A 27,820-nucleotide genomic window follows, 5' to 3' on the forward strand; every position below is an offset into this window, starting at 1 on the left:
GAAACAAGACTTTATTGATTTGTTGATCACAGTCAGCTCTTTAAATGGTGAGGTGTGTATCAGTGGCCCTCTACCACCTGTCAGAAGAGGAGCTGAGAGATTCAGCAGATTGTTGGCACTGAACACGCGGTTCTTAACTGCATGAACAGTCCATTCAGTGTACTTTACTGACAAAAGTTTTCTGAGGCTGCAGACCTCTTTTTAAGGCAGATGGACTTTGTCTTAACAAGTCAGGAGTAAAACTGTTCATCTCTAACCTATTTTACTTCCTGCGTCACCCATCTGTTCCCTTTGCCAAGGACAAGAGACGAGAGGAATCAAAACAAGAAGAAGGCATGACTCAGCATGGCAGAAACCTTGAAAGAGAGCCACCTCAGCCCCCGCCTGACATGAGAGTCATCAGAGCCAAAAGGAAGAGTCTGCACCCCCCCACCAACTACCACCTGTGGGGATTCACCTTTTTCACCTCCCCAAACTTCATCCAGGTCACCCTTGTGTCAAGTCACCCTTTCCCCCTCCTCTGTGATTTTATGTTTTTAACTGAAACCTGGTTAGACTGAGATAACAGTGCCGCTGTTCTTATCAAGTCAACCCTTCCCAACTTCAGTTTTATGAATAAAGTAAGCGTGCATAAGAAAGGCGATGGAGTTGCCATTTTGTTTAATGATTCCCTCCAATGCAAACAGATGTCTTATGGAAATTTTGCCTCTTATGAATATGTGGCTCTTCAGTTGAATTCCTCCTCTTGACTTATATTTCTAAACATCTACAGGCCACCTAAATACTGTGCAACCTTTTTTTATGATTTTGCTGAACTGCTGTCTATAATTTGTATTGACTTTAACTCTGTTATTGTTGTTGATTTTAACATCCATGTTGAAAACTCCCAGGACAGAGGGACTAAAGAACTGTGTTGTGTTCTTGATAACAGCATATGACGGAGCCCACACACAACAAGGGGCACACTCTGGACTTAATCATCTCCAAGGGTCTGAACATTTGTAAGGTTGTGGTGACTGATGTTGCTCTCTCTGATCATTCCTGTGTTTTCTTTGAGAGTGCTATCTCCGTGCACACAAATGGTACAGGATATATATTGTCCCTGTGTCCACTTTTAATGCAATCAATCAGTCAATTCAAGTAGTATGACAGCATTTTATCTTATCAACCACAAGAACTTGGAGGACATTATACAACATCTCAAATCCTCCTCCTGCTGCCTTGATATTCAGCCTGCAGGATTTTTCAAAAATGTTTCAAATTGTAGTCCCTCAGATAGTCTACAAATTGCCAACATGCCTCTTCTCTCAGGTTTATTCTCACAGGCCCTAAAAACTGCCATCATCAAGCCACTCACTGACCAAGAAAGTGGATCATATCACTTTTTTTTGAGACAGCTAGCCTCCGCTAAAAGAGTAGGAACATGCTTTCCAGTAAATCCAAAGTTGTCTTAATGCTGTGTTGTCTAAGCTGGCTAGCTAGTAGGTGTGCACCGGATCACAAAACTCACGGTTTGGATCATATCACGGATTCAAGTCACGAATTGGATCATTTTTCAGATCAGCAAAAAAAAAAAAAAAAAAGAAAAAAAAAAGGGCGAGACAAAACTTTGTATTCCATATATTCTGTAAAACACTTACAGCATGGAACCTTTGCCCATGGTCTTAAATGAAAACAACAAGATGTCCAATGTTTAAATAAAATCTTAAAATATATAAAATATTCAAAGCTCAATTGTTAAATTAAATTACAATATGAAGCATGATACCTTCTTCCTTTAAACATTGTAGTGAATGAAACAACAGTCTGTGTCCACATCATCAAAACTTCATAACTTACAAACATGAACACATGTCTTGTCCTGCAAAATGTTGAATGAGCCACCAAACAAACATGCACCGGTGAAAAGTGCACCGCTAACATCAGTTAGCAGCTTCGTGGCTAATTAGCTGCTCAGCCACAGCACATTAAACAGCTTGTAAACATAGCTGCAGATGTCACTACGGACCCGTTAAATGCTGGTTTGGTCGTAGCTCTTCAAAATCCCTGTTAGTGACATGCTGTCTGTCTATGACTTGTACTTACAGCAGTTTGTTTACTTTATATTAAATGAGATATTAAATTTTGCAATTAATCCACGGTTCACATGCATGCTGAACCGTGGGGGGCGATCCGTACGGATCAAGGATCAACTATTGTTGATCCGTTGCACCCCTACTAGCTAGCAACTGGTAAGCCTACATTAATCACCTGGTTTTGTTCAGAGTTGGGGGGTTCACAGTGAGTACAGGACTTCTGTAATGCTGTGCGCAGTGACCTTGATGTTGATGGAAAGTACTAAAAAACCATTGGCCGGCTACTACCGCAATGTCTAATTTTCCATTTCTCTTAAAAATGCAACGTGTGGGTGTAGAAGATTCGGAGTTTTTGGAAGGTATTTTTAACAGTGCTGGGCTGAATAATCGAAAGTAACAAGTAATGCAACTAATTACTTCTTCTGTTGAGTAATTCATAAAGAAATGTAATTGTTAATGTAATGAGTAATTTATTACATTTTCAATTAAGTAGCCCAATGCTGGTCAAACCTCTATTATCAAAAGCAGATGACTAGCAAGCAAGAAAACCTGGCTACACCCACTATATCTTCAGGTGTTCTAGAAATAATGTACTAAAAGTACAAAGTATCTAGCAACGTTTACATTTATATTTCTTCTTACAGTAAAAGATATAATGTGTAGAGAATCCAGCTTTAGAGATGTTTTAAATGTGAAAATATCATGCTTGATTGATTGATGTGATTTTCTGTTCTTTACCTGCTCTGAACACTTTGCAATGTTACCTATGCTTCAGATCGTTCATGCATGCCCACAAATGGCCATCCACTGGTAGCCTTTATTGCTAAGGTTGTTGCTAAGGTTATTCCAGGGGTTGTTCACATCGTTCACTCACATATTTCGGATCAGATTCAGGCTTAAACAGATATGGATGTATTTGAAAGGTTTCCATGTTGGGTAAAGCACAAGAAATCCTACTACTACTGTTTGTTCATAGTCCAAGCTGCTGGAAGCACAGATGTATTACATGATATTGTAACAAAAAAATCCCTTGCGGCCCAAAAAGAATTTTCCCCTCTACCATTATAAAAGAGATGTCTATAAAACTGTTGACAGGACACTTCAAACTGCCAATAAGGTCAGTTATTACTCTATGAATTTTTAATCCATGAGGGTTTTATGTTTGTGAAATTTTCCCCGAGCCCAGAAAAGTGATTTTAAATTCTGTGATGTCACCACAATATAAAGTCTGTAGGCCAAGAGGGAATTTTCAGGCGTGGCCAGCGGGAGAAACACTGAGCAATTCTCATTCGATTGAATGAGAATTTGAATCCAGTATCCTAAATGCCTGTTTCAGATGGAGGCTGAACTGAGAGGCTGCATAAAGGGCCAGTATAAGATAAAGAATGAGTTTTTTGAACTGTGATTCATACGAAGATATTCCAGTGGAACCCCAAATTAAAAATATAGACTCAATCTTCAAATATCGACAACCAAGTCCATTTACCTTCGATTCAACCTTCCCTGGAACACAGACTGGGAAATTTGTATGACACATCCCCTTTAAAGTGTATTTGGCTGTTTCACTACTGACTGAATGTCATTGATCTTGTTTGACTGATAACTGTGATTCACAAATGCTGAATTAGTGTATTTTTGCCTGTTACAGAAGATAACAGCCTGAGAATTATGCATCACAAATGCAATTTTATGAAAGAAAATGTAGATTAGCAGAGATTACATAAAATTAATATGAATCATGAGGACAAAACAAGCAAGTCATCTGCAGCTTCAATGCAGAAAAGGTCATTTATTTAAAAGTATTCAGCAATTAAAACATGAACATAAAACCAACACATCTGGCTTCTGTCCATCTGTCCATCTCTCGTAAGTTCGCCTCTCCTCTCCTTTTCTCTCGCCTCCCATCTTCATCTTCTCCTCTACTCCAGGAACTCACTCCTCAAACTCCCCTCACTGTCAGAGAAGTTGATCAGCTCCTCTACCTCATCCTCCTCCTCATCCTCATCTTCCTCCTCAGCCTCCCGTGATGTCTGTGCCTCCATGTCTCCTCCACCCTTTCCCCCCAGCTCCAGGTAGCCTTTTGCGGTTTGGTTCACTGCCCCGCGGTCAACCAAAACACCACTCTTTATCCCACCGCCTCCTCCTCCTCCTCCTCCCCCCTCAGCTCTACTTTTAACAGGCTGGACCATCAGAATGCCCTCATCCAAAATGGGGGTCCCTTCAGGGCTGAGTCCTTCCCCTGCTGCCTGGTTTGCTTGGTCTGCACTGAGGGTATGAGCGCTGGGATCCATGGTGACAGTGGACTTACTTGTGCAAAGACCCATGATTAATGCTTTCTTGTGCTTTTTTAAAGCTGTAGATTCTAGTTACTTTTCACAATTGTCTCAAATGTCTTGGGTTTGTCAAATTGATTGTTTTTTAGCCTAGAAGAAAAAAAATGATGCTATCCATAAGCAAGAGTATAAAAGTAGATTCCTTGCTTGATTTGCAGTTCCAAGGCAGCGTCTCTTTTCACTTCACCTTTTCTGGTCGGTCGATCCAAAAGATTAACTTCCACAATCCCAGCCTTTCTTTTCTTGCTGAAAAACCTTCATAAGCCTTGCACCTTGATGACTGTTAGTGGTAAGTCAGATGAAAAACCGAAAGGAATGAAAACTTCCAGGAACTCTCTTGAAGATTGGATCACAGGTATAAAAGATTTTGTCAATAAAAGTGATCTTCCTGTTAATCTCATTAGATTTCTGCAAATCATTTCAAAGTCCTAAGGCCCGTGGCCAGTGGTGATTCTCCCATCCACACTGTCTAGCTGAATTTGCTTATCTGGTTTGAAATGACCATCCTAACTGAGCTGTCGGAGCCAGACTTCTCTTTCCCTCCCCTCAGTCCATAGAACAGGTTGGATAGGATGGGTTTCACCTCTTCTGCTGTCTAGAGCTATAAATAGCACTGAATCTTTTTGGATCATCCTTGGACCACTTGGAAAATGTGGGTGGGAAAAGTGAGAGAATACTACTCTGCATCACCAGCTACTACTGAGGTGCTTTTAAGCAAGAGACTGATCAAAGCTATTGAAGTTGCTTATTGGTCAGCATTAGTTAAGACTCCCATGTGAAGCAGGGCAAATCGGAGAAAAAAGAGCATTCAGTATTTACCGCTGATAAAGTTAACCAAAGTCTGTCTAAGCAAAAAAAGACTGAAATCTATTTGAGGATGATTATGTGTCCATTTTCCAAACTGTCTGTATATGGCTCAAGGTGATTTGGCACATATGGTTCTAGCAGCCTGCATTGTTCTTTCTGTCTCAGCTGGTCTTCTGAGGGTCCTTCACTTAAACCCACAGAGCTCTTAAAAAACAGATAGCGCCAGAGAGGGAGTCTGTTTCTGGCAGGTCGGTATATTTTATAGCTAACAGTCACAGTAAGTCACATAATTAAAGAATGGATCCAATGGGGCTGGATGAGGATGCAGTATATCACCACACAAAATACTGCATTAATTATAGTGTACTGTCATTTGCTGCTTTGGTTTGTTATGACACCACTGTCTTCTGTAATAAATCCAAAATCACCTGAACAAATAACATTTGCGTTACTGGTATTAGTCAGCAACCCTCTGAACACCTCACCCACCACAACAATAAAACACTGATAATAATTTGGTGCAGGGAAATTTAAAGGGTCAAAGTCAGTGGATGACTGGAGAAAGACCAAAGAGGCCAGACACCATCTTTGAATAGAGACAGGGTGAAGACATCAGTATGCTTCAACTGAAGTGCTTATTGGGTGTTCAAATAGTGTCTGAAACCCCCTCCCCACACACTTTTACAAAACCAACAATCTGACAGTCTTGCCCACTTTACACAGGGTCTTGCCAGGGTGCAGAGGTGAGAGAGTAGGCAGGATGTCTTTCTCAAGCTTTCTTTTATTCCATTCTTCACACAAGTACTTTTTGCATGTATAAATGAGTGCAACACTATGAATGCCTCTGAGGAAAGATTGTCCAAAAGTGTGCACCATTATACCCATTTGAGCAATTATTACATCTTGTCTGTCTCTATCACAGCAGGCTTTTCCCCTGCCTTTTGCCTGAGCTACAAACACTTTTGCCTTCAGACGTGGCCAAACAACATATTGTAAGAACTTGTTTGTATATAACCGACTGTATATAAAGCTATAGATGTATAAAGATGGACCCATTGGTTTACATTGGAGCCGGCTTGAAGCCCAGAGTTGCAGCTTGTGGTCGGTGCCATCTTTTCTGTTTGGAGCCAGGACCATCCAATAAGGAGTGTGGAGTGCTGCCTTTCACGCTCTGGAAACATGCCCCGTGACCTCGGACCAAAGTGAAGCACCAACCAGTGCACACTTAGTAACATTAAACTTACCAAAATATTGCATAACTGCATCCTGTGACAATCACAGTAGAACTGCATGTCTGGAGAAAAATCATTGTTTATTCTTTCATTTGAACCATTCCCTGAAAATACACATTTATTTCAAATCTTAACTTTCTAAGAACAATCTTTGTAATGTATAGCATTAGTATACAGTATAGTGTGGAATCAGGACATGTCCTTTGAAATACAGTTTTTTTCACAGATTTTTATTTATTCATCTCGTATTACATTAAAGTTTAAAGAGTCTTTAAATTAAATTCCTTTTCATATCTATTGTGTGTAATTTTATTTATATTTGTACAAGTTAAATGTATGTCGTTGCATGATATCAAAATAGCAAATCCGATCATTTTCTTTCTTTTTTTTTTCACTTTAGATGTGATTTGGTCCGTGAGTTGAGCAAGTGTTGGCACACATTTAAATCTAGCTGCGGATCTTTAAAAAAAAATTCTCTCAGTCAAACTGAAAATTGAGAAAGTCTTTTATTTCTCAGCTCTGAAACACTGACTAATTTAAAGGTACGAAGAAATTTGTGTGGTCTGTAAAAGATACGATGGCTGAGATAGGGAGATAGAAGTAGCGGTCTCATCTTATCTCTCTGCTCTGACAAATAGGTCTGAACACACAAGGTTTTCCACCACTGTCTGGTTATGGAAGGAAAAGTTCAGGGTTCCTCTGAACCTCCACAGTTCAGTGGAATATTTCTCTTTATGAGAACGGCTCCTGCTCACAAATAGTGCTTTAACCCACTTCTTTCTCTGTGTTCATAGTTTTGTGTGCACAAATAAATCAAACATTATAGTATGTTCCATGTTTAGACTGACTCACGTTTTTTCTTAATGTTATCTGAACCTATTCAGTTGAGATGAGCATGAAGAAACGCAGCTTATCTTACTACTGATCTTTCTGTGAGTGTAATGGTGCAACCGCAGTGGCCTGTCTGCTGCTCTTACAGTAAATCACGTAAATGATGTGAAACCATACTTCAGTAATCCACCTGGGGGAGTTCCAGCTTTAGAGTTCACAGCATTGAGACAAATCATTGACCAAAGACATATTTTTTCATTTTATGGAATATCGTTTGAATGAATTTCAGTTTTTACAATTCAAAACACAATTTATTAGCCGACCCCTCTAATCCCAGGTCCTGATACCTTAAACTGCATGATCCCATGAAAAGTTCTAATAATTTCTGTAAGACTCACAGCAGACAATGGATGCATCCTACCAACAGAGTAGTCATTGTAGCGAGGATGTGCCGATCTGGACATGGAAAAAGGGAATGAATATGATGATGCTTTTCAGAAGATTTGACATGCATCAACACTAATGAACAAATGTCAAGAGGCCACCAGTGAACAGGCTAAAAAGAAAACAATAGATGCAGGTGTTTGGGTCCACATCCTATGCGAGGTAAACATCTGTGTCTACCTCTTACTGGTGGAGGTCACGCAGGCAAGTGGTGATTTGACAGTCACTAGAAGTATGTTTAAGCTGAGCTTGTTTAAGCTTGAAGTTTATGCTTGATGCAGTGTCCACGGCACGAGGGTGTGCGTGCCAAAAATGATTGTGACTTTTGCGTTGAGCATGAAGGCTCCACAAGTTGTTGGGGTGCTTGGTCGCACACCTCTGAATTTTTGTAACTAGGCATGCACTTCACAAGTGGTCCCGCCGATTCTGGTGGAGCTGGGATTGCTGTCCCGGTTCATCAAACATCTAGAGACGGACAAGTGACAGTAAATACAGTACACAAATGCAATGTTTGGCGGTACGTTGGTGTTTACTACTGTTGCCAAGCAGCCTACTTTCTTTTACTTCTTCTCTCTATTGTAGTTCATTTCTTGTGTCTCTATAGCACTTGTGCTCTCTTTTACTTTTTGTCAGAAAGTGACCACACAACTTAAAATAACTTAAGTAACAACTCTTTCTATGTCATGATACGCAGAACAAAGTCAACAAAGACTGGAAATCGTAACAAAGAACACTTGCTGACTTCTTGCTGATTCACAGAGTGTTTTGTTTGCAAGTTCCCTGTCGTTTTGGAGAATACTGCAGCGAACAACATGTTGAGCATAAACCCCTCTGCATGCTCATAGTTCGTGCCCGTGCTAAGACTTTATCCCCTTTGAGAGAGTCACTGTGTGGTTACCTGTGTTGTAGCTGGGCCACTGGCTCTACTCTCTAGTAGTAGTGTGTGTGTTTCTTTGGTGTGCCTGTAAATTATGGAGGGATGAAACCGCCAAAATAAAAAATGAATAAAGAAATAAATAAATGACTCAATAAAGAAATTCAAATGCCATTAAATGCACCAAAATAAATATGATAAATAAATGGGCATTAATTAATTGACAAAATGTGACATAAATAGATATTTCTGTTTTAATTTGCTTCTGTATTTATTTACCTTTGTATTAACTTACTTTTCCATTTAATTTTCCATTTTATTTCTTAATTTATTCATTTTAGAATTTATTTATTTATTTATTTTTGTATTATTTTCCCTTTGCATTTCCCCCCTATTTATTTCCCCAAACTTATGTATTTCTGTATTTTCTTTTTACATTTCTTTAAGGTATTTCTGCTTCATAAAGTAAATGTTGGCACTGTCGATCAAAGTGTGTCATGGGGTCAACTTTTTGATTGGTTGATCAACATCAGAGTGCATAGATTGACTATACACGCCTTGCTCCCACACAGGTGGTCAGGCTAGGTGTTTGGTTTGAAAAGGAGAGGGTAGAGGGCTGTAATGGCATTAAACCATACACCTTGATCATCTGTACACATGTGTGTTGTGTTACAGATCTGAGATAACAGGCATCACTGTCTTGATGTAATATAGCCGGAAACAGGTATCTTGTTGAGAAAAAACAGCTGCACCAAACTCTGTAATCAATACATTAGCGACAAACATTCATTACTCGTCTACTATAACTTAAAACAATCATTCAGTTTGGTCATTACAGTCTATTCAGTCTACTGAGAGATTCGGCTACTCTGTGATTCAGCAAAATAGCTTGACTTCGACTTTTGTAACCGGTTCATCTGTGTTTTTACTACAGTCATCTCCTGAAACACTGCAGAGAGCCTAACGGGGGCAAAGCAACTGTGACAGCTGAAATTGTGTTAAATTAATTGCAAATTATATCATTAATATGCCTTCCCGATTAATAACATATCTTAAACTTAAGTTAAGAAAGCGTGGAGGTGTTGATAACCATGAAAAATATACATTTGAATAAACTCGTAGCCTCTCATGTCGCAGATAACCCACCTATTAATCTAATATGAGTAATATCTTGAGTCATATTTGAGGAGTTGAAAGTTTCATGGTAACCAATATGGGCTTATCTGTAAGTTATTGCCAGTAGTTTTAATGACTGGTGATTTTCAATCAGTATTTATCCATTTTGAGCGGCTTCTGTATTCTTACTTTATCAGAACTGCGGCTCTAAACTGCAATAGGAGATGCTGTTACACATGAAGAAGAGATTTATTCTCTTCTGTGACAGTGAACACACAATATTATTAAAAATAAATGTGGCCATTAATTAATTGATAAAATGTGACATAAGTTGATATGTCTGTTTTTATTTGCTTCTGTATTTATTTGCCTTTGTATTAATCCCCCTATTTATTTACTTTCCCATTTAATTTTCCATTTTATTGATTAATTTATTCATTTTCACATTCATTTATTTATTTATGTATTATTTTCCCCTCACATTTTTCTCCCCATTTATTTCCCCAAACGTGTATATTTCTGTATTTTCTTTTTTACATTTCTTCATGCATTTCTGCTTCGTTATGCAAAAGAGGGGGCTGAGTGTGTCATGGGAGACGTTTTTGTTAGCGCCGGTGTAACCAGTAATAGTTCTATTTGGAAGAACATTTAGGAAATTAGAAAATGCAAGAAATGTTATTGAATTAATTGCAAATTATATCATTGATATGCTGAATTGAGCAGAATCCCTACCACATATATATATATTTTTAAACTAAGAATGTGTGGAGGTGTCGATAACCAAGAAAAACTTAAATTTAAATTATTTATGGTGTGCATCTCATTGAGCCTGATACCTGACATACTGTACATACATATACAGGCACATACTGTATTCTTTTATCTGAGACATAATAAATTGAGGTTTATTACTCCAAAAAAAAAATCGTTTTTGTGCTGTATTCACTCTTTAAAACTAAAAAACAGCATAGTTTTGTGTTCCCAAGTGTTCTCTCTCAATTAACATTGCCTGTATTAAGTGTACAGCTAGAAATTACATGATTGTTTTGGGCATTTTTTCCCACATTTGTTTGCACATCCAGATTTGATGTTGTTGTTTTTTGTAGAATGGTCCACAAAAACAGTGTCAGGTGTTTTTTGGCTTTATGATCTCAAATTCAATTGCATGTTTTTTATGTTTGTATATTAGCTTTAAAGGTTGGAGTATGCATGAAATGAAAACCAAATTATTTGTACAAAGCACGGTCTGACCGAGTGATTGTAGCAGTTCTGAATGGCCACACTCGAAGGCAGAGTGAAAACCTTGCTGTCATGAGATGAGAGACACAATATTCATTCAAATTATCCAGCCCTACCACAGTCTTATCTGTGATCAGTGAGCTACCCCACTAGAGCTTTTTGTTGGTTACATGCATTGTTCAAAGGCACCACAATGGTGGTATTGACGGAAGCGCAAGCCCCTGTTATCTGCAAGTAAATTTTGATAATCTGATCTGAGGGCCCGACATTGTTGTACATGTTGTATAGTGAGACTAGTCAAACCATCCATTAGCTAACAGACATGGTCTGCCCCTGCTTTCCCCTTCACTGAAAAAGCTACAAGTGGTATATGCAAAAACTGTTTTTTATGATTTAACAGGGCACAATGTGTGACTGGCAGGGCCAGAATTGTATCTTTTCACTTTCACTTCAAGCCAGGGATGTTGCAGGTCCTCTTCTCCCTTTTTTAACAGAAGAAACACAACATGTTAGGCGGGTGAATGAAGAGAAATACAGTCACATCCCACCAATGGGCATGATGTTCTAAGACACAGATTGCCACACTGGTCTGACCTTTACGTTATGATTAACCAAAAAGCACAAATGCCCGATGTAAACCCTTAAGGTTTTTCATAACCAGCCATGCAGTGCTTTAGTGGTAGCAATAATAGAATCAAGGCCAGACTTGTGAGATGACCCACTGTGAACTGTCTTCATCAGGGACTGTTTTTATCCTTAACAATCCTGTGAGTTTCAGCAAAGAAAACATAAGATATGTAAACACATTTAAAGTTGTATTTAGGGATAACAGATGAGCTGTTATACAGGTGCTATTATCTGTTTATTTTAATTGAGCTTATAGTGGAAGAAGACTGTTGTCCCCCCCAAAACAACAGAATCAGATGTTTCAGGGAGTTCCACAAACAATATGTTTACGTTCAAGTGACAGCACCCTCTACTGGCCATAGTATTTATTACAGGAGCAAAGGAGGAAATCAGTTGATATTATGATAGAGCGACAAAGTCATATAGGGAGGTCGGGCTAGATGGATGAATCAACAAAACATCAGATTTGAACATGATCGCTGTTCATTTCTCGTGTCCCATCATGAGTCAACATTGTTGTTGGGGGGTTTTTTTGTTTGTTTGTTTCTTGTTTTTGTGATCGTCCCCTAACTTCAACCATGTGGTTATTACCATGACAACAAAGGACCCCAACCTTTAAGGGTAAACTAAATTATATTTTTTTACACTGTACATATAATCACGTAGGTCTATGTTGGCATATGATGTTAATACAGGTGATTTTTCCAACAAATATTGTATGTAAAGCTACTTTTGCTCAAAATTGGGTCATTTGTGTCTGTTTGGATTTGAAAATTCAGTTCAGCCAAATTATTTGCCCCCTCCTTTATCATGATGTATTTGGCAAGACTCTGAAGTATATTCACTATATCATGTGCAGCAAGTAAAAATAACAGAACACTGACTAACTGTAGCTTCAGTTTGTACCGCTCACACAGAGCTGCTGGTAGTGTTAGCAAGCCTGATAAGAGACAGCAGAGAGGCATCGTTGTGTTACTCAGAGAACCATGGTTATGAAAACAACCCAAAGATTTGTTCCTTTTTTGTGGCAGTAAATATAACACACTGATAACTAACTGTGCTATATTCAGAGCTGAGCAAGATATTCAGGGCTGATGACGGTAATGTTAAAATGACAAACAGCAGGGCTGTGGCTCAGCTACAACACAGGTACAACACAGAAACTTTTACTCAGGGCCATGAATGTGCTTCCAGTGACTGTCAAAGCTCCAGCGGACTCTGTGTCTCCTAATGTCACCTAATTAGCTCTGACTAGCAGCTCTACATCACTATTCCTACTACACTGAGCAATGGTCATTTTTAATCCACTCTGGTCAGTGTCTATTTACCTCCAGAGTCACACACTATGTAGCCACGAGACCATGCCCGCTACAGTCATTTCTCTTCAGTCCTCTGTTGCATTTTTTAAATACGCTGGGATGGAGGGAATTTGAGTGTGGGGTTACCCTTTAAACCTGCACCTACAGTGGTTTTTTAGAGCTTTTTCTCTGAAACCAGCTGCCTGAACCAGAGTGAACCAAGATGGGAAAGTTGCTGCCGAACAGATAAACAATGAGCTGAAACTCGACATAAAGCTCCATAAAGCTGAGGGGAGCTGCAGAGTCACAAATATTTCTCTGTACATTCATCATTATGAGCCACATCTCTCACATAACACACTATTATACAAATATCAATTATAGCTGCTTTAATGAAGTACTCATTTTAACCCAAACCACAATCTTTCCCTGAACCTAACCAAGTCGTTTTTGTACCTGAACCTAACCAGACCTTCACTATAGCATTGTAACATCATAAAACATATTTATTATAATATTATCCAGGACCATATCTTAAATGGTCAATAATATAACATGCTGGTAGAGGACCATCATAATGTCATTCTCTTTTTAATACTAAATTTGAAATAAGTGGCCCCACACATACTGTCCCCTTACATTTGTCCCATTTAATTAAGTGGTCAGATGATAATGTCATAAAGGCAGATGTTTTGCTAGGTTAATAAATCATCTACACACATGGATACATAAATAATGTTTAAGTTTCTCGGGTCCTTAAAACAAGGGTAAACCCGCCATGTGGATCTATATAACTAGTTTTATATTGCTCATTTGTTAATTAAGAGATAAGGAGTATCATATATGGTTCTAATCCGGGTCCTGGAGGGATAAACGTTATTCTACCAAGAGATATTTTCTCATTTGGTGTTTTGATGGTGGTGGTGGAGAGTGCTGTCTAGCACTTTGTTCCAACATCTCCCATAGGTGTTCAGTTGGGTTGAGATCTTGTGACTGTGAAGGCGATAGCAATGATTCACATCATTTTCACAAGCATAAAACCATTCAATTAGCCTTTATGGCCTGTATGGAAGCAACTGCATTCATTATGTTCATCCACTCATTTATTCAGGTTTTCCTTTTAACTTGTCACTGTTATGGAAGATCCCTCATCAATGGTCAACTCATCAGTGAAGTGTCCAGGAGCCTTTGATGCCTTATGTTAACAATATTTATTGAACACTTGGCCAAGCAGAGAAGAGAAACATTATCAATCACGGTTGTCTGTGCATTGATGTCGTCTCTAGTGTTCTGACACTAGTCCCAGGTGGTCACTCCTTAACCCCTACAGATCATACCATAAACACTATACACCCAGACATGGTCAAACCCAATGCATCTACTGTATGCAAAGTTAGTCTATTGGCTCATTAGTTTCTAAACAAGGAACTGTGTTAGTTTAGGTCACGTTGCATGGAGCATCAGGTCACTGTCAACACAGTGTGTTTATGCCAATGGAATCTGCGCAGTCACCTATCTGTGGTGTCTGGGGAGTCCCTGACCTTGGTTACCGTGACAACGCTGGTTCACTCTTTATTCAGAATGGCTCCTGCATTCCCCAAACATCCAGACACAGCTGTGTACCCAAGGAGAGAGACAGTTTCTCTCAGGGTGACCTCAAGTCCCATGCTTGACCCAGTGTAGCCCAATTTGTAGCCCCTAAAGTTAGAATTTTCACCTGTCTGTGCATATTCATCAGAAGCCAAATTGTGTTTCGAAGGGATCAGAACAGTTTACACAGATGCTTTGGCAACATCTAGAAACAAAGCAAATCTACTAGCATGTTAAGGAAACCAGCCTAACTTGGAAAAAGTAGAGTAAGTAAGAAACAAATCAATTCCTGACTAAAAATTAAGAGGAGGAGAGTGGAAAGATGCACCAGAATTGATTGAGGAACATCGGTGGACAGTGTCTCTGTGACACCTAGGTACGGATCTGACTAAGTCCTGGTCCAGGATTTGTCTTTCTGCATAAAAATTACATTTACCAACTGGTGTATCAGGTACACACATGACCATCTAATCAGACAGTGCTTCAGCTTCTGGTGATCATTTCCTGAGGTGGAGAAGAGCATGTTTCAGTGATCCATCCTTTTCTTTAGGTGTATCTCCTGGATAAAAGCTTTGACTACTTTGGATAATTTTGGATGCCAAAACATATGTACTGATGACAGGTGAATAAAGTTTAGTTTGGAAGCCATGAATTCATAGTATTGTTAGACAATCTTTGCCGACCTCTGTTGGTGAACTCTTACTGTAACTGAAAATACACTGAGCTGCCCATTACCCTGTTTACCATTCACTTGTCTCATGGTTTTTGATCTGAGATCAGTCCTTTTTGGTGATGACAAATTGAAAAATTCTGATGCTTCTACAGGTTAAACAGGTGAGCTAGACCTGTGTAATACCCTATTAGTTTTGGTTTTATTTGTCCAGGTGAGAGATGTCTGCCTCAGAAATTTCTGTCCCTATGCCAATACAATACAGGTGAATGGAATTTCATTTGTGGTTCTCACAGCATTAGTGTTAAAAACACTAAATTGGGCTCAATTTGTACTTGAGTGCACTTCCTTGTGGCTGTGAAAAAGAAATTTTAAAAATACAGTGAAAATTGCAAAATAGAAGCAATTTGCTTTTTGCAAAATCTGACCTAATCTTACAGTGAATACAAACAGCATCACTGTCTATCTCCTGACCAGTCTCTTCATTTTCAAACACTGTACTAAAATGAAGAATGAAAGATCTCTAGACCGAATTTTGCTTCTCTATATCATTTGACATTTTATATATAGACATTTGCATAAAAAGAAGAATAGTTTTAATAAAACAAACATCCACAGTATAAATAAAGCTGTGTGATATAGACTACCTGTACATTGCATGAATTTTACAAAGGCTATGGAGCAGATATTGCTATATTAATATGACTGCTGCAGAGCAACATCTTCCCCAAATACCTGAGGTTTGACACAAAGAATGGAGTGAGAGCATAGTCACTTTGATCATTATCTACCATACGGTGTTTTTATGTCAACATTAGTTATATGTGTGTCAGCCCTCTCCAGACCAGCTGAGATGCACAGGAGCATGTTCTTCAGAGATCCAAAAAGAGCAAAAAATAACTCTCTAACTAGCTATATACAAAAATGTCAATGACAAGAGAAACTCTTGGGCAGGATCTACAGTGTGAAAAGCACTTCCATCAAGTACGAATTGGAGTTTCTAATAAACTGGCTGCAAAAATCTGTCTCCTTGTGCAGCATACTCCATGTGAGTAAGCTAAGTAATTGCAGTGTAGATGCCTTATTGTCTGCTCTGTGCTCCCTGCAGGCTCTTATTTTTAACCCTAAAGGTCATAAGTACAATTAATTGCATAGTCAAGAAAATATTTACATTAGTTTTGTAGTTCATATTTTACAAAGAATTTTGAAAAAAAAAACAAAAACTCTGCACCCTCTAAAAAAACAATAGCTTTGTGAGTGGTGAAAATCCAGATCATGAGGTAAATCTATTGGCTTCAAAACAGCAGCACACCAGAGTCTGCAGTAGTTTTAAGTATGTTTTCATGCTTACAGAATTTCCCATCCAGCTCAGCTGTTTTTGAAAAAGACCAAGAGCTGAATATTATAGATCTTGATTTCGTAGACAAAGGTCCTCTCTATACCTGCGACTATAGCAAATACTGGAATTTAAACCAAGAGTTCAGGATTTGGGGGAAATGCACTCATTTGTTTTCTTTCTGACAATGAGAAGAGAAGATATGGACTTCAGGTCTGTGTGTTGAGTACAGAGCATGGTTAGCCTAGCTTAGCATAAAAACCGGAAACAGGGGAAAGCCTGACCTGCAAGAAGAAAGCCTAACCTGCAACCAAGGCTCTGTTCAAAGTTAAAAAATACACCTCCCAACAACTCTAAAGCTCACTTTGTATCTGTTTTAATCTCTACACAAAGAGAAATGTAAAAATAACTGTTGGTGGTTTTAGGACAAATTGTATGTTGGGGCTATTTCTTGGCAAAGATTTAACAGATGTTTGTGATTACAGTGATCCTAAACTACAACCTGGAAGCACTGCACAGAAGTGCTGGGTGGATGGATAAAATGATGCTCATGTAAATAAAGTCACAAATTACCAGGCTAGCTGTTTCCCCCTGCTTCTAGTCTTTATGCTAAGCTAGGCTAACCAAATCCTGACTGCAGCTCTAGACTTAACACATAGACATGAGACTGATATTGTTCCAAAATATTTCCAAAAATGTTGAATTCTTCCTAATGTAGTGGATTCACATAGTGAGTGTTTGTTGATGAGATGCAGCTGACTTTTATTGCATATGTCAGATTTAAATTGCCAACAGTGTCCATGTGCCCAGCAGCAAGGCAGCAATAAAAGATGTTGTCCTGCCACCAAGAGCTCCATTTTGGCAAGTGCACTGTGTTCTTATGTGCGGACCTCTGTCCTGCCTGTCTTTATGTTTATGTCCATGTCCGTCCCTCCCATGGTCTCTCCTCCTTCCTCCTGCTTCCTCCTTCTCCCTCTCCTCCCTCCATCTCTCTCGGAGCTCCTGTCTTCCTGCACGTGGAGAGAGAGACAAGGAGAGGTCGTCTACCACAGGTGAGGATGAGGAGTTGGGGCAGTCCAGCCAGTCAGCGGCCGAGGATCGTGGGTATCCGTCCTGCGGCGTGGAGCCTGGAAACATGAACTTCCAATAGGACTCTCCTCTGAAGAGATAGACAGAACCTGGAGAGGAGAGAGAGGAGGATTTCACAAAAAAACTTGTTTTTTCTGCTCTTTATAACAAATTTCATTCCATTTAACAGTGACAACAGATTGGCTTGTGTTGGCTTGTTGTACAACCCTCCCCCTCCCTGTCTTTCATCCCCTGAATAATCTTCTTTGCTAAATCTGAACTACTGTATATCTGGGATTTTTCCTGTGTGCATGAATTTTAATGATTCACCACAGTCTACATTATCTACATTACAGTACTGTGTTCAATAAACAATTTTTTATCTTATTAAATACATAAAAATGAACTGCTAGTGCTCATGGATGTAGCATGGAATGTCGACTTTCGTGGAAAATATAATAACTTTCTGAATAAAAGGGAACGTATGTAACAATGGTTAAATGACTAAACAGATTATCCCTGTTTGTTTGTTCAACCAATAAGGTGATGTGGATAAGTTCCTGAAAACAAATCGCCTGTGAGTGGTATGTCAGAGATGGATACCTTCCAGAAATGTTTTAAAGTGGAGTTTGAATGTGCTTATTCAATCAATTTAGTGTACGCCAAGAACATCTTTACTAACCCAACAACAGAAATAATTTCAATCATTTGAATTCCGTTACATTAACCAGCTCAACGAAAGAGATTCTGCCACATTGAGAAGCAACGTTAACACTTTTAGTATGTGGCAAAAGCTCTCACTCAAATGTGCTTCTCTTACAAACATATATACATCCATATGTTAGCCTACTTTTGTGGGATAAAAATGATCAATGAGTAGGTCAGTCCCCATATGATCTTGATATGATAGAGAACTAAGTTGATTGGAAGATGTTTATCATAACTCCATAACTAGTTCCTAATGTTTTCTGATGCTGTTAAAGGTTTGTTTACATCAGCAATGTCTGCAAATATATTTTATCATCCATTGACTAACTGACAAGAGGCAGATTTTTCATACAACAACCTCTTCAAATATGTATGTTAGTTTATTTCAAATTAATATGGTCAAAAAAATGATGGACTGGGATTTAATCCTAAAATAATCTTAACCCTAACCGACACCTAAACCTAATCCGAGTCCCTAACCCAAACCCCTAAATCCTGATTATAAACCATAAAATCCAGCAGACTGTAAGGACATATGGTCCTCAAAAGACTAGATAGCTCTACAATGACACACATACACACATTCCTGTTCTCACCATCACTGTGCGTCGTGATTCCACTGACACCCTCTCTGAGAAGCTGAGTCCAGGTGTCATCTTGCTCTGCTTTCTCAGCATCTCCCTTTTCCCCCCACACAGGGCCCTCCTCTGGGTCCCAGATCAGGCCCCGCCTCCCTGCTTCTCCGTCCTCCTCCTCCTCCTCCTCTTTCTCCACGTCATCATCTGCCCCTGCCAAACTCACCCCCATCCTGAGAGCTGACAGGGGCTGAGGGTAACCTTCCTGCAGGGTGAGGTCCCTGAACAGCCAGAACTGGGAACCTACAGCAAGACACCAGCTGGAGTGGTTACTTTTGGTTTGGAAAATGTAAAACTGCGAATAAATCAGCTTTTAGTGTAAACATTAAATAATAAGGCAGGTATACATATTTAAACAATATTCATGATACAATGTTCATAATTGGTTGGTCCAATGGAAACATTGTAAAACCTTTTCAGCTTGTCCATCAACCGAGTTTGGTGTCAATCGCACTTGCACTGTGTGAAATATAGCTTTTTGAAGTTTTACAAATTTCACTATTGGATATGTATTGGATTGACTGATCAATCTATTGATTTACTTTCTTGGTTTACACTAAATAACTGACTAATCAATTAATTGATTGATTAACAAGGAAGTCAAAATAACATAACATTATGACATAGCTGGGAGTCATTGTTAACATACCGCTGATGAAGATGATGGCATGGTCTGATTGTCTCTCGAGCACAGCGTGAAGACGTTGCAGGTCAGGAGGTAGACCCCTCCACAACCTCCTGACTGAAGCCCCACGACCGGACACTAAACCCTCGCCACTGACTCGCCACATCATCAGTCCTGGAGGGACATGAACAGGGACATAATGGAGGAGAGGCTAATGGTCATTTTTACACACAAGGTATTAATGTCAGTTTTCTAATTCAACCTGCTAATGAGTGTGTTTGAGTTTGCAGTCTCTACCTTTGAAGAAGAAAGTCTCTCCTCGGATTCTTGCCACAGCATCAAAACTGGTGTTACAGCGATCTATGGAGGGGCTGAAAGGATAAAACACACAGGGAGGACCAGTTACTGAAATATTAATACAATCTAATACATATCCTAGAGCTGTAAACAAACCTGTGCCAATGTGTTTTGTAAAAGGAATGCAGGAAATGGAAATGTTTTGGAACATTTAAAGCTGAATGTAATAATTATTGTTGAAACTTATTCATTACAAGATGATATTATTGTAGTTTTCATTGTAGTTTTTTTGTTTTTTTTCGTATTCTGTACTGTAAGCTCACCCATATCTGTGATGATAGTGATGGCCTCTGTGACGTAACTGTGGCTCTGGGGCAATGCGAGGAGCGTCTGTAGCCAGCAGCTGGTTCCTTTTACCTAAATCAAAAATGAAAACAATTTAAATCTCATGACAATATTCTGTACAGTAGACGTTTCCTTATAATGCAACTTTTTTTAAACTATTAATGACATCAAATGCATTCCAGTGATCAATATATTAAAAAAGCATCAGATTATGATGTAACAATCATCTGTAATCAGACAGAGAAATCTCAAGATTGATTATTAATTTGTCACCACACTGCTCATTATTAAGAACACGTCAATGAGCTACACCGTTACACCGGATGACATGTTACTTCATTACTATGAACACACACACTAGTTTATTTTGACTCAAGCCCACACACACTGACCTGCTGCCAGAAATACTCACTAGACCATCAAATGTGTATCAATCTGCTGCTGAAAATAGTCCCCAAAACAAGTTTTATTTCTTTGACTGACGTTTGCTTGAACCTACAGTGCCCAGCTTTTTTTTTTAGGAAATGACTTTCTAAAAACATCCCAAAACTATATATTTTTGACATGATATTTACATCTTTGTTGGGAAGGCCAAGTATTGAGAGACGTGGGATTTATTGACAATAACAAAAATATAAAACCACACCAACCTCATCCTAAAGCCATCCTCAGCCAAAATACTTGTCAGAAATTGTCTTTTTTTATGATGGTATCATTCATGATGATGTATTGAAAGTAACAAAGCTGCTGTGTGATCATACTGATGCATATGTAGAGCGGTCTGTATGTCCAAACTGCTGCTGGTAGGATGTTAAGAAGCATGCATGATATTATACAAAGACTAAATGAATCAAGAGATGCTCATTTTTAACAGCAATGGAGTCACACATGTCATAGATAATTTCCTGCTTTTGATCCTTTCATCCCTGACAGTCCAATGCTTTCACATGAGCATTTGAGAATAATGAGGAGGATAAAACTGCTAACAAAAGGGTCTGTCTGTACATCCTATGTAAGACACCAGACAGAGGTCAGTCCCAGCAACCAGTTCACAGCTGTCCTCACTCATCACTACTCAACAACTCTCCAGTTTCATGCCTTTATTGAAAAGCTACTGAGAGGGACTTTTTTATAAGAAGCAGATATGAAGTCACTACACAATTAAGTCATTATGTCCTCTGTCTGACACAAAATTGTAATGCAATTGGTGACTTAAAATATATGCAAGTAAACTGTCTTGCAAAAATGGGATAAAAATGTAGACCTACTGCAAGGAGCAGCAGTATGGCATGGTTTTCAAAGTCTGCTTTGTTGTCAAGTCAGAAAAGCTTCTAATCCACTTTTGGAGATAGTTTGGATGCAACATGTGACAGGGAAAACGATGTTAACTAATTGCAGCAGTTGTGGCTGCTGTTTACACATTATGTAAGTGCTACTTTTTGAGAAGAAGGTACTTTTGGTTGGTAGGTATTCTATTTTGATTTCTGAACATTGTTTATTGGAACTACTTTCCACTAAAGAAAGAGTCCTTATAAAAATAGTACATAGTCAAGTCTGTGGACTATCATGTAACGGGGACAATGTTTCTGGAAATAGATGTTAATTCTTTAAATGTTAAGCCACAGATGCAATTCCTTTCACCTCCATTGTATTGGGGTAGAGGGAGAAATCTCAAATAAAACCACAGTGACTGGAACTGCATTACTAGAAACCACTAGAACTAACTGAGAAAATGTGTTTTTTGTAAATTTTTTTGGTAATGTTTAAATTCTCATTATGGATACTTGTGTGACTAAGAAAGGTGCATTTTGATAGGAAAGATTCCTACCATAGAGCTGGGTGATGTGCTCTAGATCTTGGGATCCCAGGCGGTAGTGAAGGGGGTCTCCAGCAGGACCCTGGTAGTACGGTCTCATCACTGAGTGGCGGGATGAGGAGTGAGCCAGGCCCAGTGCATGGCCAAACTCATGGACCAGAACTGTGAACAGATCAGTACCCTCAGAGGCTGGGAAGGAGAGAGGGGGAGAAGGGTGTAGTTTGAATATTCATTCGTATCTTTCATTGTTTGGAGAGGATAAATGTAATAGGGAGGGGAATTATAATGTGGTCTAAAGCCTTGCAAGCAGTCACCAGATGTTGCGATCCTTCTTACAAACCCAAAGACACAACAGTTTTTTTTCAGATTTAAGAACTTTGGTATTTTAAGTCTTGTCTCTAAGATGGGCTCATATAAGCTCTGACCTCAGGGTGCCTCTACAGAACAGGTTACAATCACTATATTCAAGGCAGTTTTTTTTTATTATGCAATATCTTGGGTGGAAATTGAAGTTTTGATGTAAAGATAGCAATGGTTGAAAGGTCATGGGATAACCAAAATAAATAAGCTTTTATCTCTGAAGAGAGTGAATATTCTCTGCAAAATTTATGAAAATGATTATTCTGTGTACAAATGTGACCTAACAGGCTGCTTACACTGGATGCTCTTTAGTTTGAATTATTACTGTCTGCACTGACTGTACAGTATAATGACTCACATTTCACTGGTGCTTTATGCACATAATTCTCACTCCAAGCATCTTACTTATACCAATAATTACAGTGAATATGTTAGGCGGTGATTGAAGCCAAAATTCTAGTGCACAGGGGCACTGTGGCTGAATGCATCCAGAATATATTGCTAGAGAAATGGATTGCAATCAGAAAGGATCATCCTCTGGAGACTATAAACATCCACAGCCAAATTCATGAAAATGATTTTGTGTCAGACCAAAGTGTTGATCAAAAGGAAATTTTGAATAATTTCAAAATAGACAAAAGGACAGTTCTAAAATGATTTGTTCAAAAATACATATACAACTTTATAACATTGGAAGATGAACTGTGCAGAAGTTCCACCTGGCTGTCTGAAGACCCACTCTTCCTCTGCGTCCAAATGAACTCCTCCTGCCCGGTCAGGGTCTGATGGGAAAAAAGCATGGCCAACTGCACCGCCTGCCCCATCAAAGGGATAGCCATCACCATGGTAACCATGGAGGAAGTCTACCTGTAGGTCAGCTGACTCTGGACTGCCCACCTAGTGGCAAAGGGCAAGAGGGAAGGAGTGATTTGGACAGATTTACATATTAATGTGATTAGCTGTCTGTGATAGGAAACTCATATCTCCCATCTTCCTTTATGGCATGAATGCAGCATTGCACCAATGTATTTACCTCATGGAACTCCAGTGGTGTTGGCTCTGCCCACACTCTTAAAGCATAGAAGACCAGCGAGCGAATAGTCTCCCGAGACAGATGGGAAGAGGAGGGATATGAATGCAACCTGGGGATGTAAAAGAGTGTGTGTTTATCATGTCACAGGTGACTTGAAGGAAATGGGATGAGTGGTGATTCTGTAAAAATTTTGTGTATCTGACCTCCAGTTGATGTTCCTGCGGGTCCACATAGAGATAGTCCTTTTCCTCCTCCTTCTCATGTTTCTCTCCTCTTGGTTGGTCAGTGATTTAGATGGCTCTTCCTGATCAGGTAGGGAGCAGCGTGGAGTGCTCATTAACGCCATTGTTTCCTCATCTGAACACATCAAAACATGGAAGAGAAAAATCAGGTTCAAAGGGTCACATAAAGAACACCAGGTTAAACATGTTAGGTCCATCAAAGTGTACTTCTATGGTACATAGCTACCCACCCCTCTGTAATCCTCACCTACAATTCCTGTGTCTTTGAGGCCTGCAAACCTCTGCATGGCCCTGACAGCATTAGTAACAGCTGTCCAAGCCTGTAGCTGTCCTGTGGAAGGGTCTGAAGGTGGGAGGTAGCCATACTTCATCAACCAATCCTATGAGTAGAGAACAGAAAAGTCATCCTGAATGGATTCTCCAACAATTTCAGCCTTGCATCTAAACTGAGCAAATGAAGCCTCACCTGCTAAACCTGTCTCCTGAAATGTACTTTAATATGCAAATAATTTGCATTAGCAAATACATTTATACATTTTGTAGGAAAAGTAATATTGCCTGGAGACATTTTTTTGCCATGCTTGGGATGCTGTAGGGATGGCAATGTTGCTCTGTTGTTTGATCAGTCAACCACCGTTGTCCAGGGTGAAATATCTCAAACAACAATTAGATGGATTGCCATGACATTTGTAAAGGTATTTATGGTCCCAAGAGGATGAAACCTACTGACTTTGACTTTTCCTCTAGCACCACCATGAGGTTGACATCCATGCTTCAGAGTGAAATATTTCAGACAACATTTGATGGATTGTCTTTAAATTTACAAAAGATATTTAAGGTCTCTAGAGGACACATTCTAACCACATTGGTGAGCTTCTGTTTTCTTCTTTAGCACCACCAGCAGGTCAAAGTTTTCACCTATGCTGTGATATATTATATATACGATATACAAATTTTTGTGCTGTTTCTTTTACCACCAGTTGGGAGCTCTCGTCTTCAGTGGGTGCCACTGGTGCAGATGAGGGTGTTGGGGTTACACCTGCAGTAGAGGCTGTTTGCATCCATCCATTGCTCAGGCAGAGAAATATAATCCACGTCTTCATCTTGGCTGCATGTTTTTGCATGAAATATTCACTTAATAGAAATCTTCAATGCTGCCTTTAAATCCATTGGAATCTGAGATGATTTTCTATCCCTGGATTGAAGTAAAAAAATAAATTGAAAATTAAAATGTTTCTGGATGCTTTTTTGTCCTTCAGCTACTTCAACATACATTTGTATGCAGAAGCTTCATTCAAACTTCAAAATATTCAGCTCAAAAAATCTGAATATGCGTACTTTAAAAATCTTCACATCATTCATGGTTTTAGAAATATTCAACATTTTCCCACCTTTTTTAGCCCATTGAAATGGATGGAGAGAATGTGAAAAAGAAGAACAGTGTTGGCTCCAGCTTCACAGGAGATTCAACTGTCTAATTAACTTACAATTCAAATGCTTTCATGTCACTTACACTTCAATTGACTACAACTTTAACTGTATTTCAGTATTTCATTTCATATTACATTTCAGCAGGAAGCAAAATGTAGCCTTTTCTACTTTTCCTTGTATCCTCTTTCTCTCTAGCCTGTTTTTTCTTGTGTCATCCCTACATCACACATTCAAATGCAGAGGAAGCACTTTTTCAGTAGGCTCTTATGTCCAGTATCTTCAGTGACAAAACAAAGAATGTGCTGATAAATCTAATAAGACCCTCTAACCTGCTTTGGCTTTCTGTGCTCAAATTATTCCTGGTCAGATGACTGAACAGCCCTTCATTTTCTCACTGCTAAATTAGGAAAAAAACACCATGACTCCAATGTCACAAACATATGAATGAATTAAAGCAGTCAGCAAAAGAAGTTGACAGGAAACATCCATACAGTATTCCCACTGGGGAGACAATCTACCAGATGCAATCAGAAGATGGAAGGAAATTACCATAAAACACAGAGGGGAGGGCACAGATGACTGCTGTACAGGACACTGGTGGATGTGAGTGCGTGTGTCTGTGTCAGTCAGAAGATGCTTCATTTAATTAAGTTAGAGGGTATACCATTTCAGTTAAAACGTCTGGGGAGGGAGGGAAGGATGAAAGGGAGGAAGGAGAACGGTGTTAAAGTAATGAGATTAAAGTAGCAAAGAGAGTAGAGGGCAAAAGCCAAAAGGCATAGACTGTTAAAGACCAACAAACATTCTCCTTTATATCAGAGGTGATATTAACCTTTATGAAATTTTGTATAAAATACACTTTTCTGGTATACTCAGTTTTTTTGTTTGTTTGTTTGTTTTTTGTCATAGCACACATGAAGTGAACACAGCTTCTCTGTGCCATGACTACAAACAAATTATATGATAAAAGTTGTCTTCCTCTTGATTTTTTTCAAAAAGTCACTGAAACAAAGACTGATGAATGTCACATGGAATAATTTTTTGTTTTATTTATTGCTGACTGGGACTTTAATATTATTAATTTTATTATTCTTTTTTCTTTTTTGGACAGTTTGTGTTTTTTCTACCTTGTCTTGTTTCATTGTTACTGTGTGATTTTAAATAGCTTTTGGAATTTAAAATATAAAATAAAGAATCTATGACAAATTGTACGATTCATCTTGAAAACTGGCATTTTGTTTGTATTTCATAAAAGAAGTAAATGCTACTTATGATCATGCTGTTAAATTGATTTATTAGTTAGCAAGCAGTTGCCTATTTATACATCTAGCAGACACAGAGCAACATTCACATTCATTTTGAGTTGTGTTTCTAGACATCTGGTGAATATTAGTGCTATTATACGTCCAATATTCACTCTCCTTTCAGCTCTTGCTGAGGGAAATATCTGCCTCTGTAGTAGCTAGTGTTAGTAGTTGTGCTTTCTTCAGCAGTTATCTTTACTTTTGTCTGTCGGTAGTGTAGTTGGTTTGTTAGCACTTGAGACTGAACTAAAACAGTAAAGTTGCTGTAATGAGCTGAAAGACAGTAAAATGCTCTGTACATCTGCAGCAAGGTTAGCTGTTGCACTTTATTCAGCAGTTACTTTAACTTTTGTCTGTCGGTAGTGCTGTCAGGTCGTCAGCGCTTGAGAGCTGTGAGGGATGTGTTAAAGTAGTCACAGTAAAGTGACAGCCTGTAAAACCAAGAGATGCTAATAATCTCTCTTGTGCTATTTATAGTTATTATAGTTATTTATAGTTATTATTATTATTTCATCTTCCTATGAATGAAAATGCACCAATTCTAAAACTTTCACTTTCTTTTTTTCCTCTATGACAAACTCAATTACAGTAAAGCCTGGTCACTATATAGCTGCATACAGCTGTACAGTCATACTGATTATCTTGGCTGTGACACATGCAATGTTGTCACCATCTTGCACTAGCTTCTAACATCTCACACCTTTCACTATAACACATGCACACTTCAGATTAACTTAGTGGCACATGAAATGCCAGAGCACTCCAAACTCCAAATCTAGACAAACTGCAGACAGCAATAAACAACACAATTACCCTGCCGCAGAGCAATTTAACAAAACAGGAAGATGAAGTGTTTTCATGCTCACCCTGCTCCTGCTTAACGTCCGTCCTCCTCTCACTCTCTCTTTATCTGCCACTATAGGAACAGATGGGTCCTTTCTCCTCTCTTGCTTCTTCCCTCAAAGCCCAGCTAGTAAACCCCCACCCCCCACCCTCTACCCCACCCACTCCCACACTGCCATGACAAATGTAGGCATGTTTGCATAAAAAGCCTCTTCTTTCACCACATCCACAACAAATATGAAATGTATATGAAAATAAAAGCTTTAATCTTACACAGCTCCTGTGTTCTAAAATTAAAACAATCAGTCCCAGCACGACACTCTCTGAATCTGGAATCCTGTATTTGACCCAGCGAGGATTAGTGAGTGTTACATAGCAAAGATGGGTTTAGAGTTTGTGTGTACGTGCATGTTTGCATGTGTGCAACATCTGCATATTCATGTGTATCTTTGCTCATGATAGCATTAACATCTTACACAAAATCTGCTTAACGCCAGGATTAAAAAAAACTAAAATGAAGACGAACAGATTTGATTCTCCCTTTCTCTATCTGTGTTTCCTCTTTTTCTCTGCTTCTTTCTTTGTGTTTAAGCCAATGGACCAACTGTTGGAGGGTTAACATGGTCAGCAGACTGACCTCT

General features: G+C 38.9%; 1 protein-coding gene across 1 annotated transcript; it reads right to left on the bottom strand.

Moving 5' to 3' along the window:
- Window positions 1-14,042: 14,042 nt before the first annotated feature.
- Window positions 14,043-27,263, bottom strand: mmp17b (matrix metallopeptidase 17b). The gene is made up of 12 exons (XM_067598553.1): window positions 27,203-27,263; window positions 24,576-24,796; window positions 23,849-23,981; window positions 23,563-23,716; window positions 23,360-23,468; window positions 23,046-23,223; window positions 21,979-22,155; window positions 20,129-20,222; window positions 19,806-19,879; window positions 19,533-19,682; window positions 18,845-19,126; window positions 14,043-17,650 (listed from the first exon to the last, which is right to left on the bottom strand). The coding sequence occupies exons 2-12, from the start codon at window positions 24,723-24,725 to the stop codon at window positions 17,253-17,255; spliced, it is 1,899 nt and encodes a 632-aa protein (XP_067454654.1). The 5' UTR covers window positions 24,726-24,796; window positions 27,203-27,263; the 3' UTR covers window positions 14,043-17,252.
- Window positions 27,264-27,820: the final 557 nt, after the last annotated feature.

This window comes from Thunnus thynnus, chromosome 9, assembly GCF_963924715.1.
Source record: "Thunnus thynnus chromosome 9, fThuThy2.1, whole genome shotgun sequence".
In the NCBI taxonomy this organism is placed as follows: Eukaryota; Metazoa; Chordata; class Actinopteri; order Scombriformes; family Scombridae; genus Thunnus; species Thunnus thynnus.

Excerpts from the sequence above, each read along its gene's own strand:
- mmp17b (XM_067598553.1), bottom strand. The coding sequence starts at position 24,725 with ATGCAAAAACATGCAGCCAAGATGAAGACGTGGATTATATTTCTCTGC. Across the intron at positions 23,982-24,575 it reads ACGAGAGCTCCCAACTGGTG|GATTGGTTGATGAAGTATGG; the intron begins GTAAAAGAAACA and ends CTCTACTCATAG. Across the intron at positions 23,717-23,848 it reads CAAAGACACAGGAATTGTAG|ATGAGGAAACAATGGCGTTA; the intron begins GTGAGGATTACA and ends TGATGTGTTCAG.